The sequence below is a fragment of the Colletes gigas genome, unplaced genomic scaffold (assembly GCF_013123115.1).
Source record: "Colletes gigas isolate AHSC1104 unplaced genomic scaffold, ASM1312311v1 Colletes_gigas_Sc00006, whole genome shotgun sequence".
NCBI classification, from domain to species: domain Eukaryota; kingdom Metazoa; phylum Arthropoda; class Insecta; order Hymenoptera; family Colletidae; genus Colletes; species Colletes gigas.
In genome coordinates this window covers 5,279,294-5,304,605 of record NW_025106635.1, presented here as the reverse complement: position 1 = coordinate 5,304,605, position 25,312 = coordinate 5,279,294, and the positions used below count along the sequence as shown (strand labels likewise).

The window sequence follows — 25,312 nt, the reverse complement described above, 5'->3', positions numbered from 1 at the left end:
ACTGCTCGTGTTCTTAACCTTTCGCGCAGTGCCTCGCAGTTCCTAGTTAGCCACCTCCGTCCTTATCCACGTTAACCGACTTTTTACCTAATCGCTACGACGATAGAAATAGAGACGCGAACTATACCAGTTGCAAATCAGCCACGTTGAACACGGGTTTCAGTGCGTTGTGTACCGCGAGAGTCGTTTCCCCCTTGGTTCAACGTTGTACATCCGCTACTTTTGGCGCCAAATATTGGAGTTAACGTTGTTAGACGCGTTCATATCGATTGCTAGGATGTCGACGCAGACATCCCTCCCCGAGAGCTACGACGATGTACAGGAGAAAACGGCACGCTTCTTTCCTCGCGAAAGAAGAGCTGTTCAAGAGTTTGATTTCAGGCATCCTGCCCTGGGTGGGTCGGTTGGGTTGTCGATGCAGTTTTACGCTTTTTATTTTATTTATTGTTACACGGGGCGCGCGGTACCGAGAAGGGGATTTTCTCTTGCACGGATAAAGAATTTCATTTCACGAGTTTCAGTTACGAGGAACACACACTCAGTACCGCAGGATCGTAGGGTAATTGAAAATAAAAGTATATTTTTTCCACGCTGGTAGTGAAACTACCCTCCAAAGTCTCAGTGCTATCCGCAAAAGTGCTGGTTATAGAAGGAAGTCTTTCAACAACATGGACAAGAGAAATGGCTACTTTTCAGTGTCGCTGCGAATTACGCCCCCGTACACGATACCTGTGACCTTTCATACTGCCGTCTTCTGTTGTATAGTATCATCGTGCGCGTGTTCGCGAGATACGAGGATTCAATCAGGGCCTACCGCTGTGCTTAGACGAATGTGTTTATTACATTTCCGATTGAGCGACGGATACTTCCCCCCAGCGCGCGACGCCCCCGCGCGGAGCGTCGCGGGCGTCTTAGAATTAGTACTCGGTACGAAGAGAAGGAGACATAGTATATTTTGTTGACAGAGATGACACCGCGTGTCTTGAATATTTTTGTTGACGTAAAAAATCAGGACGACGGTCCGTTTTCGGGAGAGAAAGGGAGAGAGAGCAAATGAAACTGATCTAGTCAGTGTATTATCGTGGCGGCCTTATCTTTTGTACGTCGTAGCGCTAATAACTTAAGTGTTCCGAGAACAACAAAAGCGTGACTGAGCGAGAGAGAAATGAAGAGAGGCGATTACGATGTCCGGTTTCGAATAACCGAAGAAAAAAAAATAATAATAATATTGGAGAATACAAATGGAACTCAGAATGTGCACGATAGCCCGTATCGAGTGCGTGTGCGGTGCGTGTGTTTGAAAGCGTACGAAGAAGAAGTCGCGCGTGTCCTTTGGTCGTTTCCTCGAGATCGTGCCTCCGTTGCGCGGGAAAGTATCGCGGGCAGAGAATATTTAGCCGCTCAAGGTCGCCTGGCGACCACCCCCCTCCATTCCGCCTCGTTGTTCCGCCTATTCGACTTTTCGCTCCGCCCCTTGCGTTCGAGGGGCGGAAAGCGCAAAAAGTTCCGTGAAAACTGTGAAAAATGTGACCTTGGGCGGTTAATTATTATCGATAGAAAGGGTTGACATGTTCTGTCCCGTGAATTCGATCGCCCGTTGCGGGAGCATAATTTCGAAGGTCACCGATGTACCAGCAGATGAAGAAACGAACTCGATGTGGCATGCGCAGTGTCGCTTTTTAGTTACACGACGTGTTACGCGAGCACAGTATTCTCGGAGCGGCCCCCCCCTGGCAATAGTCTTCCTGATCCCGAGTTCTCCTCGATTCTGTTCGTTTCTCGAATCCCGGGGGATCGATTTTCAGTTATCTTCAATCGGAGACGTATCGGAGATCCTTCCGTTTCTTTATTATTTTGGCACGCTTACCGAGAGGATACTGTGGCCAGCGTGGCAGATTAATAAATCGTAAAGATTTTGGGTAGCTATTACATGGCGCATCAGCGTAAGTCACGACGACCTGGTCGCGGGACGAATCGAACCAAATTTCTACTAGAGTGATAGGCCACACTATACCTTTTTACTTGTCAGAGTTCGTTCACGGGTTCTACTTGATAAGACTGCGTGTTTGTTAAATATGTATGTAAGTAGTAAGTTTTTGATAATTCGCAGTCCCTTCTTCCTTGCCTAACGGAATGCACCGTCGACCAGAAGAGCCGAGATTCTCTCCGTTGAATCGATGCTAGAGTAATTACGCGGGCCCGGTGATCAATAATTCGCTCCTAGGCTGTCGTTCGATCCTCTTCCATTGTCTATCGTAGATTTCGTTTTTAAGGGCGTCGACCGAAAGAAATTATCATCCGGAAGTCGTGTTTTCCGTTTTCTCGGGGACGAATGTTTTACTTCTGCATCGAGTGGGCTGTACAAGAACGGATGCGTTCTGTTTCGACGCGTCAATCGGTACCTGAAGAAACGTAGAAGCAAGGACTGCGAATGGGTTTTATTTTTAATAGTCGCGGACATATCAGGAGTGGGCATATCCTGAAAAAATTTGTTGCTCGTGAGAGATGATCGTCGAATGGGAAGCGAGAAAGAGAGTAAAGTATACGATGGAAGATTGAGAGATAGAGAGCGTGTGTGTGTGTGTGAGAAAAACGATGCGGAGTAAATGGGTAAAAAGTACGTCGGGCTTGCGAGACCGAGAGGCGCATTTTTCTTCTTAAAGAGGGTTATTTATTTTAAGTAAAAACAGGTATACTGTAGATAGACACACTTAGAAGTCCACTTAAATCGTCTCTTCCAATACTTTTCTTTTCGTGACTATCGTCTACCTGGACCACGGTGAACGTGGACGCGCGTAGACACTAGCTGTACATATTATTACGTGAAAACAAACTATAATACTATTTCAGCGAAACTTTTCGCGATTTCCAAGATCGGGTCGTTATATATACATACAAAGGGTCAAACAACAGTGGGATTTCGCTCTTACGATCGTCCGTTCGACATAAATAATTAAAAGAGGAAAACGCGATTTGGGATAATACAAGATGACGATGGTACTGAGGATAATAACAATTCTAATACTTAAGAATTAATATAACGAATGTGAAAAACAGATTTCAGCGAAGCTATACATATATATTATATTATATATATATATATATATTGTAAAAAAATTCCTATATACAAGAATAAAGTTAAGGCGCCAATTTTTACCAAAAAAATACACATCTTTACAGCCTTTCTCGGCAACCGATGTTCGGAATCGTCATCGGGCAACAAAGGTTGGTATAACTAATACAATTCCAAGAAAATGTAACAATCAATCGAAATAACAATTTTTTAAATAACTTTTTGACGATGAACGGTAGAATTAAAACAAAGTAATTGCCTTCTAGTAACCTCAGTCGTCCAATATGGCCGATCGTATTCTACCTCGAACGAAAACGTCACTCTTATTACCAATATCCTGCATACTGATAATAACAACAATATAATACTGATAATAATAACAATAATAATCACACACTGATAATAATAATGACGTTATTATTATCATTACTATAATCATTAGAATCCGATCGGACCAACCGGGAGCAACGATGGTTATTTCCGACAATTATTAAACGATAGAAACTTTCGATCACAATAAATATCTTCGAACAATTCCACGAATTCTTCCAAATTTCCTCGTCCTCAGCGTTCCCTGTCGATGGAGAAACGTGATCTTCCCAAGTCCTCTTCCGGTATCAGAGGTATATATCTAGTTCTAGGATCTTTCTTCCTCTCGTACGCGTACGGGAACACCATGCTCCTCCTCGTAGAGCTCACAGTCTCGGTTTCCGTCGGTCTCGGGATTCTCTGTATATTCGAGTGCGTCGACTCGTTTGGACGAGCTTCCACATTGTCTTCAGGACTCGTCGTCGACGATTCTCTCAGCTCCGCGTTGACCAGAGGTATATACTTCTTGTCTTCCTTACTTAAAACAACCGAATCCTCTACACCGCTCTCCGAACTCTGTGCCATTCCAAATTCCTCCTGAGCACTGGTACTAGCTTCGCTGGAGGTGTTGTCCTTCGCGAGAGGCACCCAGTCCTCAATTTCCGGTCTGAAGCTGCTGTTATCCAGCTTCTGCGTGGACCAGTTGTAACTCGCGTTCTCCCAGCCGAGGGACCTGGACACGTTGAAGTTCCTCCTGGTGACGACGTTGTTGAAGGTCGTGGCGGGTTCTATGGGGATCCATTCGTCGGTTTCTATCTTCTGAGACTCGGAATCCGTCGAATTGGCTCCCGTTTTCCCCGGGTAGACCGCTTGGACGATAGCAGGCACTTCCTCCGACTCGTCGTCGAAAGGATTCTCAGTGCTATCGGGCTCCTCGTCGTGATCGTCCTCCGCGGAGATTTCTCCCAACGGTGGGAAGTACTTGGGCTCCTCGAACCGCGAACCAGTGACGAAACTAGGGGTGTACTGAGAAATTAAGGGAAGAAGGGTCTGCCTGGCGTATCTCTCGGCTTGCGCGAGGATCCCCGCCAGCCTCTCCGGGAGGAACTGGACGGTGAAGGACCTGGTGGTCGACGACGTTTCCTGTATCTCGTCCTTCAGCTTCTCGCGGCCGTGAACCTCGTTCCTGGTGTTCTGCCTGGCGGAGCGCGGCGCGAGAATCGGTTCGGTGATCTCCGGGAGCTTCAGAGACCTTCCAGTCTCCTTTTTGCCCAGTTGCAAAACTGGTTCGCGGATCTCCGCCGCAAACTCTGTGGTTGCTTCCGCCGAAGGATCGGGGGACTGCGTCTTGGGGAAGAAATTGGTCCCTGAGAAGCCTCTGCCTCGCTCGGAGTCTGCATTCTCCAAGGAATTGGAGTCCCCGTCGGCAGATATGTCGAGGATGTTCCAGGGATTCGAGGTACTGCGACGAGTCGACTCCTCGAACCCGGTGGGCTTGAAACTCTCCTTCCGTTCGGCGATCCTCAGGTTCTGCTCCTTCGTGAACGGTCCCAAGCCTTTCACCGTGGACGAGGAGGACGCTCTGTCATTTGGGAACGCGTCTACGGCGAATGTCTCTTTCGGTTCGTAGTTGTGCTCTTTGGTGAACGGCCCGATGCCGCCCTGCTTCTCTTGGACCAGGCGATCCATCGCCACCGGAGTCGTCGCGTTGCTCGAGTCCGTGGGCACGTTGCACTCGCCGGGGAAGAGAGGCAGATACACGGGTTTACCGGACTCTAAAGTCAAGCCTTTCCTGCACACGGACAGGCTCTTCCCGAAGCTGTCGGTGATGGCCACTTTGTCGATGCTCCAGGACACTAAACCCGAGGAGATCCAACCGCTGTACGCGGTGTATTTGATCTGCAAAACAGGGAGTAACGAGAATTAGTGAAAAACCTAACGCTTCTCTAACGTTGAACGATTCTTTTCAGATTCGAGACTCACTTCGATCGCGTCCAAACTGGAGATCGCGGGATGGGGGACGATGATCTTCTGGAGAACCGATCCCACCAACAGTTCCTCGTCCTTGCGCGTCATGGCGAAGGAGTCGTTGAAGGAACCCTCTCCAACCAGAGTCACCTGTAGTTTACCGTAGCTCCTGGTGGGCCTCTCGCTGTGGCTGTTGTAGACCTTGACTTGGTACTGATGGGCGCAGAAGGGTTCCTCGTCTCTGGTCAGCAAGTAGAGCTGACCTCTGGCCTGTGACTCGTCGCTGTAGTAGCCCATGTCGCCGCAAGGTCGGCCCGTTCCTTTGGATCCGCAGGGGAAGCATTCGCCTCGAAGCAAACCGTCGTAGCCACGCTCGCAGGGGAACGCAGGAAACCGACATTTTGGACTGACAGAGTCGGTGAAGAGCTTGTAAGCTCGACGGTGATTGCACAAGGATCTGCCCTCCACGGCGCTTGCTTTAACCAGATAATTTTAATAATTTTAACCAGATTTGATCCCTTATTAATCACCCTGAAAACTGGTTACTAGTTAGCATCACTTTTCAGGGCGCAGAAAATATTTCCAACAAACAGGTTCTCGATAAGTGCAATTACTCGAGCCTAACGACTATATCGATAGCTTTTCACCCGTCTAAAGTAATTTCTGTTACCAATAAAGGCAAAACGAGCGGAACATAAGCTTCTCCGTTCGATACGCGATAATACGTTGTAAACTTACACCAGATGATGTCGGAAACTGCGCCTAGAAAGAGATTGGAGCAGCCGGTTTGCATCCTGCCGCCGTTAGGATAGAAATCCACGTCGCCCATGGGTTGCCAGGAACCCAGACCACCGAGCAACAATTGTTCCCCGTTGCTATGGATCACGTCCACGAAATTAGCGTCGGTCTCGTCGAGTCGGGCTCTCGGGTCCTGGGACTCGAACAGCGGTCCTGCAGGGTCCAGTCCTGTGGAATTTTTTAAAATTCGATTTCCGTAAACTCGTAACGCGATTTTCGAAAGTAGAAATGACATTGAAAGCCACGTATCGCAACGTTGAACGCGTCGCTTTTCCTTTTCCAAGTTCGATCAAGCAAGCGAATGCAACGACCTGCGCCGAACCTCGTCAGTGAAAATCGCTCGTCGGTCTCGAAAACGCACACTCGAAGGTCGTCGAAGCGTATCGCGCGTAAAAAGTACAAGTTTTCCAACCACCGGTCGCATAACAGCTCTTTCCGTTATCCAGCTCCTTGGTTAGCCATTTGCAGCACCGGTGGCCATCTTTACGCCTCTATTTTTTAATCAATTTGCGATCGTGGCGTAGGTAAATACGTTAACGTTAACTGGAAGGTTTAAAAAATGAATTCCTTGAGAGACCATCAAATACTAAGCACTAACACAGAATGCAATTATGTTGGACCCATTCAGTCGATCTCGTAATCCAAGGGGTAAATAAAATTTATAACTCCAACATGAACGCTTTCTCCGTAAAAAATGGAAGAAAAAGGTGACCCAATTTGTCGCCCACGTGTAATTTTCTAAGCGATTGGCCAAGGTAACCACGGTTCAGCGACTAATTAACGGAGGCGGAAAAGTGAATGCTGTTTTCGGTGCACAACGGAATGGACAATTTATCGAAAGTCGTTGATAAAAGCCGACCACGCGTGTCGAGCGAAGAAAACACGGCGGTATTTGCTTGCTCGCGCTTTTGCAAAAGTCCTCGTTACAGTTTCCAAGTGAACGGTCGACCGTCCGAGGGATCGATCGGTCCCACGATCTTCGTAGCATTTTCTCCGATCGCCGTTCTCGTTTTGCATTATTAAAATCGACCGATCGAACCTATAAATAGACGTTTTTACCCTTGGCGATTAACCCAATTTGCTTATTATTGCGCGACCAGGTTGCCCTCGGCGATTTCGTAAAATGGGACCGGAGTCGATCGTGTTGAAACCAACGATAAAAAGCGCAACGGGCTCGACGGTCAATCGCGTATGTTGTTTCCAGTTAATTGGAGATGCAGGGACTGACGAAACGAGTCCCCTTTTACCGGTCCCATGCGTGGGTCCCAAGGACGACCACGTTGCATATCTGTAGCGTTGCACAACCTGGGTGCAGTGAATTGGAATTCTTATCACAACGCTTCATCGAACCTAATACGCTTCGTATGAATATCGTGGGACCTCGAATTTACACGACTTAAGGGAGGTTTTATAAATTCTGATGTTTTCGTCGAATCAATTTCTGATTTGTGTAGCATTTTTCAGGGTTCGAACGAAGAGGTAACTGCACCTGTGATCCTCGAGACGTTGGCTAGTTCGGCGCCAGCAAATCCAGCCACGTGGGCACCGAGGCTGAAACCAATCAAGTGGACCTTCTCCAGAGGTACGTTCATGCTTCTAATTAGCTTTGCTAGCTGTCGTCCGACCAATCGAGTATTGGCAGCTGCTCTCACGTAGTTTGGAACTGCGCTTCCTGGGCCCCAGTCGACGCAGACTGGAAATATCTCACGTGAGTGCAGGGTTCGCTTAAACGAAGGAGCTTGAGAAGCTAATTGAGAGTCTGGGAAGTGTTTTTTTATTTCTCGATATGTCTCTGACGCATTAGAATTCTCAGGCCTTGTAAATTTAGTGTTTCGAGGGATTCTATGTTCACGCAGAATAAGTTGAGGTTTATTTCGTTGAATTATTAGTTTCGTTGGACTTTTTACGAACCTATGTTGCATTCGTGCACCGTCATAAGCGCGGACCTCATCTCGTAAACCCATACGTGGTCGCAACTGGACCCGAATCCGTGTACGATAACTTTTGTCGGTAGATCGGGATCTATGGCACGGTGCGCGTTATCGTTTATGTCGTCTGCAGGAACTTCCATGGGGATCGATCTCGCCTTCCTGCTGCCGTACACTAAAAATCTACGATAAAACCAACTCACAACATCCACACCGTGCGTACGTTTCGTTGTAAATGATAATTGAAAAATCGACGATCCGAGAAACTGGGTTGGAAATTCCTACGCGCTCGAAAAATGGAAACTATTAGAAAAGAGATTGTACAATTTAATTTAATTTCTTACGATTCTGTTTACTCCATATGTAATCGTAAATCATTTCTATTAATTAAATTAACACGTTCGGTTGGAAGATGTTGGTGATCTATTTGGGGGGGAAATAAACAATTTGTACCTGGTTCCAACGTCTTTGGGGGGAGATGGGAGCATTTCCAAGTAGCTGAAGGGTCCGGTGTCCTCGAAGCAGCCGACATCCTCGTAGCAAACCTTCGAAACCTCTCTTTTTGCCCTGTGATGCAACTTCTTGTGCAACGTCCACTGTTTCATCGATTCGACCACCGCTCGAAAGATTTCCGCGTCGTTTTTTTCGTCCGCGGACTCGTCGAGGAGAGTCGGCAGCTCTTGCCCCACCGCGGGATCTCCTGGAAAATCGTAATTTCGATTTAAAAAAAAGAAATATTATGTGCAAGAATAATGCAAGAGGAGGACAAAAATGCAATGTTGTAGGAAATGGTGGAAAAGTAAAACCGCCTGCATGGTCAAAAGAAGCGTTGGAATTTGTGGAACGTTTCTATATTGACTGGGAGAGAGTTAAAATGGTTGACAGACACATTGGAAAAGGAAAGTTGAAAGTTGGTAATGTGATGAGGAGGTGCAGAAAGATTTACACGAAATCTGCCGATTGGGAAGGTTATTGGATTGAGAAGGAGCAAATTATATAAACGAGAAACTTTGGGGCAAGGACCATGAAAACGAGGCAACAAAGATAAAGAACTTCTGTTGCTCATTCAATCAATTTAATTGGTTGGAACAGACGAATAATATGGTCGAATATTAACGAGAATACTAAAAATAAACAAGGGGCCATAAACCTCGTCGCGATTGTCAAACGAGAACACCATTAAGGATCGAGAAAGTATGGCAAAAACGGCCGAGCAAAATATAATGGACGTAACCGAGAAAAACCTGAACGCCACAATGGTGCAACAGGAAAAGCATAACCGTGAGATAGATTCAACGTAACGCAAAGATTTTTTCGAACCAGTCGTCATAATAAGAAAAGTTAAATAATACTGCTTGAAAGAAATCCTAAAACATTTATTAGAAATAAATTTCGAGGCCTGTAAACGCGTTTGCAACAGTTCGTATTTGTATACTAAAAATTGAGATTGAGAATTGAGAAAAAGTGCAACGATTAGGTAAATGATCGCCTTTCTAATGGAAATCCTTTCCTTAAAGGACGCGAGGCGTTTGTTGGATCGCGACGCTGGTCGAGCAGGCGTCGTCCAGTCCTGATTTCCCTTTTCCAAGGCTCTCCCTCGCCCGGAGACCGCGGTCGTTCGACGAACAAAAACTCGAGGAACTCGAACCGCTCTCCGATCGAGCTGACCATTAACAGCAGCCACTGGCTTTCTTTTTCCGAATTTCACCCAACGCCGACTGGTCCGATCGGTCGTCGGAACCACCTATCGCCGTCTAACGTTTCAACGCCAACGCCACCCCCACTAGATCCCCGATAGATCCTCGATCAAACTGGTCCACGCGCGATCCAGATTCACTCAAGGTTTCCCCGCGTGCTCCATCGACTATCTTTTTCACTAAAAACGAGAAACAGTTTATTCTCCCCCTTGGGGAGCCACACTTGACCTTTTAACTCTGTTAATGAAATCTCTGAAGAAAATAGAAAGCTACGACTACTCGGTGAATTACAAGAAACATTACCAAAATTACTAATACGAAAGTAAACACTGTGTAACTCCTACTATTTTCAATATTTTTGTACGAAAAAAATTGTGGACACTCTTGAAACATAGATCTATAAATAAGAGGTATCCTCGTTTGGCAAAAGTTTTTAAGAAATCGTGGAAAAATTGCAGTTTTACCTTAGATAATTCACCGATGGTCCATCGATAAAAATAGTTTCTCTTTTTTATCTCGACTGACCTGCAACGAATATTAACATTCGCTAATGACCAATCGAAACTGCATTTATTAGTGGCCTCGGTTTATGTATGTATATAAGGTATGTTTCGACGAGCCAGACTCGCGAACAAAAAGTCGACCCAAACGTAAACATCACGAGCCAGGCTCGCGAACAGCAAATCACGGTCGTCATTGAGTTTCAGTTCCTATCAGTACGCCACAAGAGTTGGTCACGATTCTTATTATCTCTGTTACTAACACAATTCGTTTTCCTTTCAGGTTCCTTTCCAACGGTTGGATGTGGGTCGTAGGTTCAGGGGGTGATCGCTATCTTGATCCGCGATCCAGCAGCGACAGGTGGCGAGGATTTTCCACCTTGAGCTCGGAAGGAATCGGAATCGTGTCGATCCAGACGTCCAGTCATTCTTCGTCACTTTATTTTCTAGACTATGCATTTTCTTCGGTAGTTTCTTGCCTGTCGCTGATCAACGGATACGAGAAGGTCGCGTTGGAAGAGAAACTGAACTCTTCAGCGGTCGCAAAAAAATCCCAACGTCGGTCGAAGCAATCCTCGCATGTACTGCATGCTTTTATGGTATTTATGTCCAAGCAAACTCCATCTATTATCAAATATGGTATCCAAATATTTTAAACATTTCGACTGTCTTTCGCTAATATTTTTCATTCTAGCCTTCTTCATAGATCAATCCATAAAATATTTCCTATTTCATTTCTGTCCAAACGATTTCTGTATTCCCTATAATAAACACCCTCTATAGTACAGTGGAAACGGAAACGAATTAGAGTCGCGTTAGAAATCGGTGAAACGTGTTCCGCGTTGCAAAGGTTAATTTATATAAATTTGAGCTGCAAAGGCTAGGTGCGTGTTGTGCAGCTTCTGTTATTTCTTTAGTTGTTTTACGAAGGGAAACGAAGTTTCTACAGAGGTTCGAGTTATCGAGGTCAGCCCATATATCAAACAATGCAATTTAACAACCATAATTTATATTCTTAATTAAAAAAATCTAAGGGTCTTTAGAAAACATCGATCCGTTCCAGCGCAATTTTCCAATATTTTCCAAGTCCGTTACGATCGAGAGGTCAAAGGTTGGGAATTCGATCGCGGTGATTTAATTTAGACTAATTGCACCTTCCTCGATCGACACGTGTTTCAATCAACCAGTTGGTCGCACGATCGATCACGCGACGCTTACCAGCGATTTTCTAGCGCTGTCCGACAAGTTGCAGGATCGACTTCTATCGATCATCCAACTTTCCCTTCTCACGACTATCGACTCCGCGAAGAAGCGGCTCGATAGTCGACAGGTTTCGATCGGTGTCCTCGATATTAAAACAAAACTAGCTTTTTATTTTTCTGTCCCTTCCGATTCAGACAACTTTGAGTCAGTCAAATTGTTCGCTCTTATAGTGATTCTTCTCTTTATTTTTCTTTGTACACCGTGTATTTTTTTAACGACTATTTATGTCGCTTTATTGTTTGATCCAGCATAACAATTCGTGTTTCTGGTCCAGGGAACTCGGTCTTCCGTGTTTCGTTACGGCAGACGAGCACGCCGTGGGAAAAAGGAAGCGCTCGGCTCGTTTCCTGCGTTTTATCGGTCTTCCCGCGTCGTTCGGTTTCGAAACGCGAAAACGAGGAAGGAGGATCGAATGGACTAGCGTTCCAGAAGATTGTTATTCAGGCGTTATGCTAATAACAGCCGCAACCAGCCGCAGAAACCGTTAGAAAAGATTCGGATCCATCAATCTGGTTCGCGATGCGTGCCGAGATTTTGAACTTCGACTTTGTTACTGTTCCGAACAATTACGGATTCAATTGGTCGAACGATGATTTGTCGTTCGATAAACGAAGCTGATTCAGAGATACTTGAGCGGTTAGATCATAGAAAAAATATTTAAATAAATAGATGAATCAGTGCTTCGTACTTGAAGGGTTAAAATGGCTCGCGACTTTCGAGGAATCAGAGGCTGGGGGTTTAACGGTGTGTCAAGGTTCCGTCGCCGATGACGGACGGGCTGACCGTTTTACGCTTTGTCAATGATAATTATATACGTGAGCAGAGACGAAGCCAACGACGTCGAACGGAAAACTCGTACGCGGCGAGTTCTCGACTATTCGATGATTTCGTCGATGGCCGCTGGTTGGGCAAACTTGGCGAAATCTAGCAATTATGCGTTGGGACATCGAGAGTTTGTCGTCGCTTCGTTTCCACGTCCACGATTCGTCTTCCGTTCTTTACAAATCGTTAATATTATTTACTTATTCTCCTTCGGTCGACGATTAGAATTACTGATGCAACTCGTGTGTATTTCGTTTTTGAGAATTTAGGGTGACAGCTAGCTACTTAAGTCCGTTTCACGCTTTACGATACAAACATGACGTTTGTACGTTTATTTTTTTCGCGCGTCAAACTCATGAATAATGCATGTTGAGATTTATGTAACGCGATACCGACGGTACTTTAGTTTCGACGTATAAATTATCAATATTTTTAACGCGTCAGCTGTCAAACCGCTTTTCCGTGTCACTGAAAAAGAGCTCGGAAAGGCTGTACGGTTAATTTCAATAATATAATCGTGGGAAGAAACGTAATTGTTGGCATTATCGAGCATTGAACAAGGTGTCTGCTTGACAGAACCAGCGAAATCCATCGGCCACACACCTACGAATGTCGTTATAGCGTTTGAATGCCGTGTATCTCACGGGTAAATAACAGGCTACAGGTTCAGCCAGACAGGAAACGTGGAAGAAAACGAGTAGAGGGCTCTTTACCGTGTTTTCCGAACGAATTCCGTAAGAATTGTCGTTTACCAGATCGATGGGTTTACATAATTTACGGTAAAAGTCCGAAGCTATTACGAAATACGAGGAACATTGAGTCTGGAATCGGTAGCATGTCTCCCATTAGCTAGTTAAAAAAGTGCACAGTGAATAAAATCTCGCTTAAACGATTTCTCTGTAGGCGGAAGACGAAGAAGATATATAAATTTTCTCCAAGACTAATTTAGAATTGTACCGAGCAACGTTTACAAGAAAGTAGACAAATCGTGACTCAGCCTCTTTATAGCCATATTCTTCTTTTTCGTTTTCATTCGTTTCTAATATGCTCGACAGTTGATTTCTCGTTGACAGGATGTCGTAAGTGCGAATTACGGTGTCGTAATAACGGAGCGTAGGGTATAATTGAAAAAGTGTCGTAATTGCTTTGTTCAACTGTGCACACCTATCGAAATGTTGAAGCAATCAGTCCACGGTTTAGAACACCAATTTTCTAGAAGCAAGCTAAGAAATATTTGAATCCTTGTAAATAGCAAATACAATTATTCCTGATCGTCCTAATAATTACAGGATGCCTCGATCCATGTTTCGTTATTCGATAAAGTAATCGTGTCGTAACAGAACGATTTATTGCGCTGTCGTAAATCACGGACAACTTCATAATCGAACATTCTGACGCAATCTCGTACACAGAACTCCACAACGCGTTATTCTCAACACGGTCTTGCATAAAGAATTCGTTCCCCCCCGTCTGTGATTCGCGAGATTAATTTAAATCCAGCCGGAGAAAGGCGTCCACGAATCTCGAGATTGACTTCGATCGGACAAGCGATCAATTCTGCGCAGATTGTGCACGGCTGACTGGAACGAAGCTTTCGAAATCGTTTTAGAATACCGCCGCTTCACCTTCATTAACCATAATGGATCGCGCGTGCATCTACGGAGGAACCGCGCGTACGCTCGCAATGTCGTAATCGCTATGAACTAACGCGACGTCGAGCGTCTCGAAGGGGACTACGATATTTAACGTTATTACAGTCTGGACAAACTCCGTTAACCCCCTTCATCTCCAAGCAAATTTACTCGCTCGAATTATTCAATCGACGTAGTTCAGATTTTATTACATCTTAAACATGGTATCTGAATGCTTCAAATATTTTGGAGAATGTTTTAATATTTTCCATGAGACATTATTAACGATTTGAGGGATGTTTGACGTTTCCATCGAGAAAGTACAATGGGGATTCGCTCGAGCTTCCGCAATTATATCTCGCTGGCATTCTGAATCGCGACGACGTTAATTACGCATAGCGGTTGTGCTCCTTAGATTCCGTAAGAAGAGCAGAAATTCGAAATGCACGTTCAATTAGGAAAAGCCATGCGTCGGGGCAACCGAGACAGATACAACGACAAGCGGCGCATCAATCTCGAGATTTAACGGTACAGACACTTTGTAAGCTCCTCGCAACGGGATTTCTTCAGCCGCGTCTTCTTCGTTGTCGCGACGACGATTTCCTGTCTGGGATTGCGAGGAAGAGCGTTGCATTCCTTCGATGGAACCCTGAATATATTACAAATAACGATCGTGTACCGGAAAAAGCAAAAAGTCACCAGAAACGGAGCAAGCTCCGTAGAAATGTCTGAAACTCGTTCGAAACGTAAGGCGATTGCAATAAATAATTACACGATTGGAAGAACGCTTAAAAGACACGATTTGAGTTGCCTGAAAGGAAGAATACAAAACTTTTTGCATAGGAAACATCGAAAATGTATAATTCGCGATCGAAAGAGAAAACAATTCCGCTTAATTCCTGATCGTATCTCTGGGATCGAGGAATGTTAATTTACACCTTTTCTATCGAACGTCGAAGATATGTTCTAAAGAAACCAAGGGAACAGCGAACTCTTTGCTCAGCGTTTCGTGAAACGAAGTCATGAACGTGGCGTTAATACGAACGTCGCTCCGGTGATTTCGATGCGTGGTAAAAGTATCATTGGCGAGCTCCGAGCGTTAAGAAAATCGAAAGTGTACAGAGTGTTCGTCGCCATGACTCTTTGGACGTTTCCCATACTCCAACAAAAATAATTCATCGCGCCAATCGATTAGCATCTGTTCAGTAACAAACTACAATGTTAAAAAATTCCTCAATGTTTATAGAAAACAACTGTCGAACTTCTGAATTTCAAGTGCACTATAAATGCTCGGATACTTTTGTAGAACTCTTCTTGCGTTAGTCTCTTGGCCCTATTCTCAATTATTATTCATCGTTGCAATAATAATTACGATTGTTCGAGCGAAATCTAAAGACTCGATCAGTCCGTGCGAATGAAGATAATCACGCGCTGTCCAATTAAACCCCAACGCTCAGATAATTATCTCCAGTTGTTTATTGCAATCTCTGTCCGAATAATTCCCAACTTTATTCAACGCAGTCTTGTTTAACGTTTACCGCATAGGTTTACATAATTTATTACGTACCGACAAAAGCTGGCGGGAGACGAGCAATAAAAACAACGCAACGGTTACAACTGCTCGACGAAGTCCTTCATTGTACCATCGCGATTAGTATGCATCCGGATTGCTTCCAACGGATGGTGCGCGAGCCCGTTGATTTTCCACAATAGGCAACGTTTTGCGCGACGAACAACAATGCAACAACGGACACGTTTCTCGCGCGAAAGAATACCGAGAAGTTCGCTGGATCTGGGTCACCAGGAGTCCGTGATCCCACGTGAACTGGTTCTCAGAAAGTGTTTAATCGCTCGTCTCTGTTCGCCATTGACGCGGCGATCTCGATTAAATAATTCACGGTGCAAAGTTCGTCTCGAAGCAAATCGAGTTTAAATTGTAAACAGTTCCAAGCTCGATTCGAAAGCGTTGCAAGGTACAGAATTTTTACTTGATTCGAACAACGATTAAAAAACAGGAAACGTAGAGTCGAAGTTAGACCCAGAATTTTATAACGAACGACTGACTCTTTGTAGAGTGATTGGAATAAAATTTGCCTGTTTCTGGTTCGTTGATAGCCAAGGTGGAACAGGTCGGTGAAGGGTCGATCTTAAAATCGGATGGTGACACAGTTTCCAGCGAGTCGAGGTGACTGAACTCTGCAGTGTTTTATCTAGCGATCGCTGGAGACGAGTGTCACTCGTCCCGCTCGTTTCTTCCACTCGAATCTCGTCAATTCACTTTTCGTGACCCCGATCGCGAGCCCACCGAGAGACTGGACCTTCGTTTCGCCTCTGGAGGCTTTATTATTCTTAACCGGGAGACTTTGACCGTAGAGGACTGTCCAATATAGAACCGTTACACCGTCTCCCCGGTCTGGGGCCGATAGTCTGGCCCCTGAGGTCCCTGTGGTTCTTTTTCTCAAACAGAATTCTTGACCGAGTCTCTACCATTCAGAGTAAACACACATTACGAAACTTTGACGTTAAGAAACCCTGTTTCTTTGGAGGCCACAAATTCTTCACGCCTTTTTAGGTAGCACAGAGCGTCTGGAATATTAAATTGGACCATTTGTCAAAATAATTGTGTTCAAAATTTAATTGCATAACATTTTAAAAATTAAAACACAATGCTTCAAAATACAGTTATTATTTTAAAAATATTGATTTAATTCTGGGCCCATCGAAAGATTTCTTTTGTGTAAAGTATTCACTGGGAAGGTGTGAACTGAGAAACACTGCTGTATGGAATGTATGTTCCAGATAGTGGCTTTAGAAATAATGCTAAAATAAATAAAACTTGCAAGAAAGAAACTGCAGTCCAAGTGTCACGAACTTTCACTACTAAAATTTAAGCATGATTTGCAACCTTGCACCGCTTTGGGAAATATATCCGTTCATTTCGTTTCGTTCCTTTTGACGCGTTACGCGATTGGAAACAACGTCTGAAAAATATAAATGAAATCGAGCCTTGATCCGATATGCTTTCAGTTCCGGGCTGCGATACACGCTGATATTCCTAAAATCGAGATCCATATTTCGCGGAGAAAGGCACGAGAAACAGGACAGTATTTTCTATTATAGAAAAATGTGTCGGCTTTACGCGATTAAAGAACTCGTTTAGCGAAAGAAACCGGATTGTTTCGATGAGAAAGAACCGTAATCTCTTCGGTCCTGAATTCCTGTCTTTCGTCGAAGGAAAGCTAAACGAAAAATCAAATTTTTGAGATCCGTTCAAAATCAAGTTCCCTTCAGCCATTTTCATCGATGTATATACATATAAATGATTAATGAAAAGAAAGCTTCTGGGTAAAATTAAATGCTAGAAAATTTCTCGCGCTAATGAATAAATCATGTTCACAACGCTGCATATGAAAAATCCAAATAACACGAATAGTCTTCTAGAACTACGATTTAGATACTCTAACTCCGTCGAAGACACAAAAACTAAATTCCTTATTTTACTCAATTGGAAATTAACAAATTCATTGACGTCAAAGGGGGGCATATTTCTTATGAAAAAATCAACGTGGTACAAAAAAACGATGTTCGTGCGTCACGACGGTCTTCCGTTCCGGAAACGCGTGGAGGCGGCGGAAGCGCGGAGGAGCTTGAAAGCGAAAAGAAAGTGATCGAACCCGGCGGAGGATCGTCGTTGGAATTAAGCACGCGCCACAGTGGATCTCAAAAGCGAAACCGGGGATTCTGAATCGAACGAAAAGGCGTGGAGAAAGACCGGGCAGCGAGAGGAAGCGGTTTCACAATCCGGATCCGCGCCTCCCACGAAACGAGCCGCTTTTGCATCCGAAAGGATCCACGCGGAAAGTGGACGCACCACGTGGCGATAGAGGTAGATGAAAGTTACCGATCCTCGCAGCTACACGCCTTTCTCGATCCCCGTTTCACCATTGACGAGGATATATCATAAATCTTCTCAAGGTCTACGCCCGCCATTGGCCGTAATGACTGTATAAATGGGTCCGTCGAAACTAGACGCTTCCTTTTCCATTATTTCGCCGTGAAACGTGGCGCGAATTACTAAAATGTGCATTCCATAAGTCTGTATTTTAATACAAAAAGGTAGCTACTTGAAATTAATTCTCTTTCATCGAGATAAAATAGGTTTGAGTAACCCTGACACAGTAGATCGAGAATTATTTTATTCCTCTTAGAATTTAGCAGTGGAAAAATTACAGTTATTAAATAGTCTTGCAACACCGTCGAGGAACTATAATAATTTATACGAACAGCGTGAGAGGATTCGATTCGCGCGAGACAATGGCGGTTGTCGCGTGGCTTCGCGATGCTCGGAATAAATTACGCGATTAATCGGAAGAAAGCAGGAAACAATCGTGGACGATGACGCCTATGAGTCGGAACGGCCACGGTCAGGAGAAGTCGGATGATCGTGAGCAGCTCTCACTGGCGAGACCGATGAATTTCTAACCGGAAGGCCGACGCTTAAAGAGGAAGACGACAAGAGCGGGAAGTCCCGACAATAGTCGCTGTACAAGCTCGTTCTTTCGCAATTTACGCGACACGATCGCCTGGCTCGCCTTGCTTCGAATGTTCGTCGCGTTTTTGCGTTTCCATTCCCCGGAAGCAATCGTTTCTACGTGTTTTCGATATAAGGCGAACGCTCCTAATCTCAGTGTCCTAATCTGTCTGTCCTTCCGTCGCTCGTTTCCCATTTTTCTATATTTATTGATATGAAAAGGAAACGCTGCACGCGCAGAAAATATTTGAGAAGATTGATTAGCATAATTTTTCGATTGATTGTATTTAAGCGCGGTGAATGAATATGATCGCGATCCGACGTTGAAAAATGAGTCGACGATAAACAGAGAGAAAGTTGGCGTAGGCAGCAGTGAACGGCAATAAAAGACGTGGAAATAGAATTTTTTGAGAGATTCCAAACGCGATAATGGGCAGAGGGTGCGGTTTAAGTATTACGCTTTCGAGAGTGACTTCTCTTTTCGTTCAACGTATGATCCTTTCCATATCGAACGCAAATTAATATTTCAATTTATGAGATATTCGAAATGCCCCAAAGATAATTATACGAAAGTAGTATCGATCCCTATAATTATTTGTCACGCGTTATTCACACTTTTAGCAATAAATAGTGACCAAATAATCGCATCTAAACTGTAATTATTTTATTGATGCTGTTATTTACTTATCCACGCGTATTATTTTGGTTTCTGCAGCGTATTATTAGCTCGACCGACGGATTTAAGTGCAAGTCGAATAGTTTAAATATTACGTGCATGTGTTACTTAAACATATGTTTTGTACTTTCTAAGCATCGTATATTTAATTTTCCATTCAGAATAGTCGTAATCCCTGGTAGATTCCCGCCGTTACGTGGCAAATTCAATATCAGCACGTTGGAATATTTAGAATGAATAATCTCATCGCGTTTGTGAACATGTTTCTTCGCAACTGTTGACAATAATCTAATTTACACCGATGCACCTTTCAAAAAATTAAAAAGTAGCGTTACCTAAATATTCTATTTAAATCTAAATAAATTTCATTTCGCCACGTGGAAAATCTCGTAAATATCGACGCGACGCCCGAGACATTTCAAGAATCGTTTGAAAAATAATTCGCAAAGCGGCGAACAAGATCGTTCGGATTTATCGTTGCAAAACAAACGGCGTTGAGTCTCGAGAATTAATTACCTAGACAAACGATCGCCTGCAATGCAGTTCGGATTGCTCTTAGACGGCGGAGAGGATTCGTGACGAGAATGGAAAAAGGAAACGGACTGCGTTCGTAGGAGAAAGTGGCTAAGTACTAACTTCGGCTCTAGAAATTCTCGACCTCTACCTACGATCATCCGTGCACGCGTGGATGCGTCACACTAGAGGGTGTGGTATTCGAATAATTCAATATTCAAAAAACTCCTACATTACAAATTAATCGAGCAAATCATCAATATCTGAATACTGTTCGTACATCGTTATTGAATTCTTTGAACGTTCGAGTTTCGAATATTAGTCGTTTTAAAATCGGGAAACATTCAAATTTACGCTATTTAGATACCACGGACATGGCGCATTTAAATATTATACGTTCTCGTCAGCTGATTCAGGTCACGTATACGGAAGAACTGTTGCGGCGGGTGAAATCGATGATTCTCGAAAGATGTTCACTAATCTGCATGCATATATGCATTTATATAACGCATGTGTACGTATAAACACAGTTACGTCCTAATCACTTTGACAAATCGAACAAAACCAACGCGTAACAATTTAATCGTGAAATATTCCACAATAGAAATTTTTAGTTCTATTTCTCGAGCAACGGATAAACAGTTTATCACGTGTATGTTATATTCTTTATCTTTTGTTTCATCTCTGGTATCAGTTACAGTCGAACGATCCACGTAGTTTCGACCATAATTCGCCGATAGTTTCGCTCGAGATATTGCTTCTGGCGGCTATCTCTTACTGTCTCCTTGGCCTTTCACACATTGTGCGAAAGTGTGTTAAGCCACACCGGTGCTGAGTGATTAGAACAACGTTTCAATCGTTGCTCCTAATGTTCCTTCTTTTTCCACGAAATCGTCGGAAACCTAGTGACGTGAAAACATTTAAATTCCAAACGTTTTGCTATCTTTCAGAGTCATTTCGTGTGTCGCAATCCCACCAGCAGATATCTCTCGATTTTTGCACGAAAGAAAAAATATAGGTCAAATCGTCGAGAAAAATGAAAGTTGTAATCAGAGTTCCTTGAACTTCTTCAATTATCTCCCCCAAAAAAATGCTCGAGCCTATCGATGCGATGCACAAAAATAAATATTAAAAAAATTAACAGGCTACGTGTTTCAGATACGATTATCTGGTTGCGAATAAGAAGACGATCGTTATGCAAATACTCTGCCTGGATGGGTACCGTAAATAGCCATTTTCGAACGTTATCCTCTACTCTGCGGAAGTTGTTAAGACCATGACGAGATTTCGTAGCCAGGTTTCAAGGAAGACACCCGATCGTTCCGCCGTCGAAGCATCATCGTTTACTTCACTGGGTCCGCGCAACTGACGCAATTCGAATCTCGTTGCGCGGTGAATAATACCAGTGTCATTGATCTCGAAAGAAGCGTAGGCTGAAGCCTTGACGTTGCATAGATTACGCGTCAGGCGTCGATTTTCTCTTCTCCCGGAACCGCGTCTAATTAATAATAATTCTAAAAATACATACGTCTCTGTTACATCATAGGAAAGAATGCGCGTAAACACAGCGTGATGCAAGAAAAGCGAAGAGGACACGTTCGCGCGTTGACCGCCATTTAAAATTAACTCGAAGCCTCGAGCTGGCGTTTCCCAACAGAATTTTCTTTATTCGATGTATCTTTTCCGAAAAGAAAAGGGTTGGGAAATGGTCGGTTAGCTCGATTCCTTCTCACGTTTCGTTCCCGTCCATCGGTGTGCATAATCGCGAATGGAGCCCGCGATTAGTGTTTTTGCTGTTGTTGCAGCAACGCGTCGCGTTTCCAGCCGGCTGACTGCGACGACACCGAAATCAACGACAGAAAGAAACCACGAGAACGCCGTGCAATTATGTCCGAGACGCGCAACGACGGAAAAGGGAAATAGCTCGTTGTCCCTGGCTGGCTGTGGAACGGTATTTCAAAATTACTTTGCACCTCGATGAGCGCATACAGCTATTTCGTCGTTGGTCTATCGTGGCGGTCGCGGTACTCTCTTCGAACGTATCGACTAGCTTTCTAATTGATCGACCAAACAGAGATTCGCCTCTAGATTTCAGAATTAGCTATTAGCGAAATAACTGAAGAGGAAGTAAAACTGAGTTGAAGCCTTCTCGATAGATCGGCAGTAATTATACAAGATTGATGGTTCTTTTTCGTCTTCAAAGTCTTCATTCACAGTGAAAGGATCGAGGCTATCGTTTTCGAGTAATAAAATTATTTTAAGGCGTTCGAATATCGACGTATCGTTTTAGCGTGAGCTCGATAGCTCGAAGACGAAATTTGGTCTCCCGTACGCGGGCCGATCGAAAGCGGGCGACCATTTTGGGACGCGTGATCGTGCCGTCGATCCTCCTTCGCCGAGAGAAATTACGCACACGGAGAAAGGCGAACGAATCGTAGAATTCTGGGCGAAAAAAGGTCAGATCCGTCGTGAGTCAGTTGATGAACCGGATCCGCGTCGAGAAACATCGACGCGTATTGTTCGATTAGAAAAATATTAATCGAAGCAGTTCGTCAAACGATACTTAAAAATATGGACTGAGTCACAAATATTTATATATTAAAAATTCGTAGAAGTACTCTGCATGATTTTGAATACCACGTGGAAAATGCCGGAAACGCATACGAATGTCAAAGGTTTCATCAACGATTCAAATGAAATGCAACGACAGTTTGCGATAAAATGTAAACTAAGCGTGTCAGTTTTACAAGGAAACGTCGAAATGGATCCCTGAATTCTATCGTCGCGCTAATTATTATAATGTCGACGTTTGTAGTTTGCACGCGCGATGGTAAACGTTCGGTCGTTGACGATTTTTCGTGCCCAAAATACGCAGTTGGTATAACGAAAACCTACGGCGGTCGAAAGTAGGCTGCAACTGAAAAAGAAAGCGTTTCCGAATCGTTTGCACGGATCATTTTCATTGTTTTGATATGTAGAGTAGATTCTGCGTGAAAACGCGTCGAATTAATTATCGGCGGAAGCAATTAAAGACGGAATCTCGAGCACGCAGATCGTTTTCTCGTCGCGAGAATTCCACCGGAGTTCTATTAACGTCCCACGCATCGGTATTAATTATCATTTCGATACTAACGAAGAGCATTTCATTAGGTACGACAGGATGGATGTAACAATCATATAAATATTGTATAATTATTAATCCATTCGTGACATAAATTGTTTGTCTATTACGCATAAACAACTTCCGCATTTAATAAAACATTTCCCAGTGTGAAATATCAATTTTGTAGAAAACAATTTAACGCTTGATGTGTTAAATTAGTAGTAAAGTATTGAATTAATGTATCAATTTTCCAGAGTAATTTTCTCGAGTAATTTTCTCGAATAATTTAGAGAATATGTTAAGAGTGGAAATATGTTTTATTAATTAGAGGTATAGTTCCTAGCTTCTGGTTCGTTGGTAGGTACCTGATAGTACAATTTTGAATCACCGACGCGCCGAGAACATTTTCTATAAATGTTCCCGGGGCCATCCGTCATTTTTAATTACCTCTTTTCCACGTATGCATGTAAATACACGGGAACAACGGCGATTAGTATTGCTCTTTTAAGGCCGAGGAAAGTAACTGGTTACAGTTTCACGGCCACGGGCACAACAAAAAGCTTACGTGCATGTATATACGCGCGACGTATTCCTACGCTGCGTGTACACAGTGGCGGAATTATCTAGGATCTAGGATCGTTTTAAAAATTATGTTATTGAAATCTAAGGAAGCAATGGGACCTCAAAACTACCCTTAAGACAACTCTTACCTCTTCTAGAGTTAAATCTGACTTTAACATTGAGAATATCGAAACGTTTTGATCGTTACTTTCGACAATGTGCGAAGATTTATCTCGCAGAGCCCATTTCGCCTCGAGGACCAAGCGAAGCCGGACAGGCATTAAGAAACACGCTTAAAATTTAAGGCGACGCCGTCGGTGACCTCAGCGTCCGATTACACGATTAAATAATTGTCCCCGATTCGTTAACGGTTCATACAACGGAATTTACGAACTGTACGCAGCGAGAATGAAGAAGGTTTGCGGATCTTCGAAGTAAGTCAGGCAAATGTTTCAGGCGTTAACCCTGTTCGTTGCTGAAATATTTAATTAACTTCGATCGGTCACACTGTGACGAGAAAACGACTCGTAACAAAAAATGAAACAAAAATAACGAGTGTATTTGCCATTGTATCCGTTGACATTAAAATCGTTTTTATAAAAAAAGACTCGAGTAAATAACGTAAGGAGCATACCGTAGAGGCTGATCCATCCGAGTATCCAAAAGCTCAAGAGAAGTTTGCCAATCATTTCACGGTTCGTGGATCAGCCGAATAACACGAGTTCCTCTTCTCAAAATTCCATCCTTCGAAGCGTTCAAAGGTCAGCGTGCTTTCATTCTCCCGGCGACGAACGAACCGCGAGGTTAAAAAGAAGGGACGATCGATCGAAACGAGTCGATTCTATCGTTCCGTCGATCTCTCCTCCTCGTCCTTCGGGGGGGGGGGTTGGATCTCGCGTTCCCCGGTTATCCTCTGGTTGGCGAAGTCTCGCTTGGAAACGTATCGTGCTCGCACGCGATCGTCACGGATCAACGAGCCGCTCGCGACTCGCGGCGATCGGTGTGGGCAGAGAATAAAAAAATGAATCTCGCGTCAAACATTGGAAACGAGGCCGAATTCTGAGGTGTGCGTCGCAGGGATACGGTTTCTCAGTTGGCTGAACTCTTCAACTTCTCGCTGCTTTCTCCTTCTAAAGGCTCGGGAGGCGCTCGGGGACGATCGACGATCGCAAGAGCACGCTGCCTCGAAGGAGTCCTACGCGTCCACGAAACTCGTCGATCGCGATGATCCGAACCGCGCGTCCGCTGGACGATCACATTATCGATTCGTGCACGTTGCTGTGAGAACGACGTTGCACCATGTCGAGGCCCACGAAGTATCGCGAGTACTATCCGCTCTGACGATAGGGGCTACGTGTCGACGCGTAGAATTCGAAATTTGCCGAGAAGTTTAATGGCTTCGCCGACGAATTTCACGCGATTCTCCGCGGAATTCGCGTTTTCATTGTCCTCGGATCGCTTTCGAGGCGATCTCGATTGCTCGATTTCCACGGAGCGGCGCACTCCAGCAAAACGAGAGGCCTGGCGCGCCAGCGGTAACTAAGAGAGAGTTAGTCTCGAGTCCGTCGTGCTACACCTGCAGGAACACCAGAGCTGCTACCTCGTGGCCTACTATAACAGAACTGACTCCCACCATGCCACACACACGACTCTTTACATGCCATTCGCGAACGGTTTTGTTTACACGTCGCGTCTACCGACGATCGCCGTCCCTCCCCCGCGATCACTTCGGGAAATACGACGTACCGCGCAACTTGGGGAAAAGCCTGCATCCCTGAGAACGATTCGAAACGGGAAGAAAGTGTCGAGGCGAGATCGAAGGAGGAATTTCCTTAACTTAATTATGTTTTGTGGTAAATTTTCGAACGGTACGATCGAATACATGAAAAAACAAAGCGAAAGTCGAGGATAGAATTTTTTCATACGTGGCACCGTTTTG

The 25,312-nt window shown here is 44.3% G+C and overlaps 1 protein-coding gene across 1 annotated transcript; it reads right to left on the bottom strand.

Moving 5' to 3' along the window:
• Positions 1–3,132: 3,132 nt before the first annotated feature.
• LOC122395989 lies at positions 3,133–24,998 on the bottom strand. Its single transcript, XM_043394024.1, has 7 exons — positions 24,008–24,998; positions 8,530–8,776; positions 8,060–8,259; positions 7,638–7,841; positions 6,089–6,316; positions 5,366–5,826; positions 3,133–5,281 (listed from the first exon to the last, which is right to left on the bottom strand). The coding sequence occupies exons 1-7, from the start codon at positions 24,060–24,062 to the stop codon at positions 3,638–3,640; spliced, it is 3,039 nt and encodes a 1,012-aa protein (XP_043249959.1). The 5' UTR covers positions 24,063–24,998; the 3' UTR covers positions 3,133–3,637.
• Between the last annotated feature and the right edge of the window lie 314 nt (positions 24,999–25,312).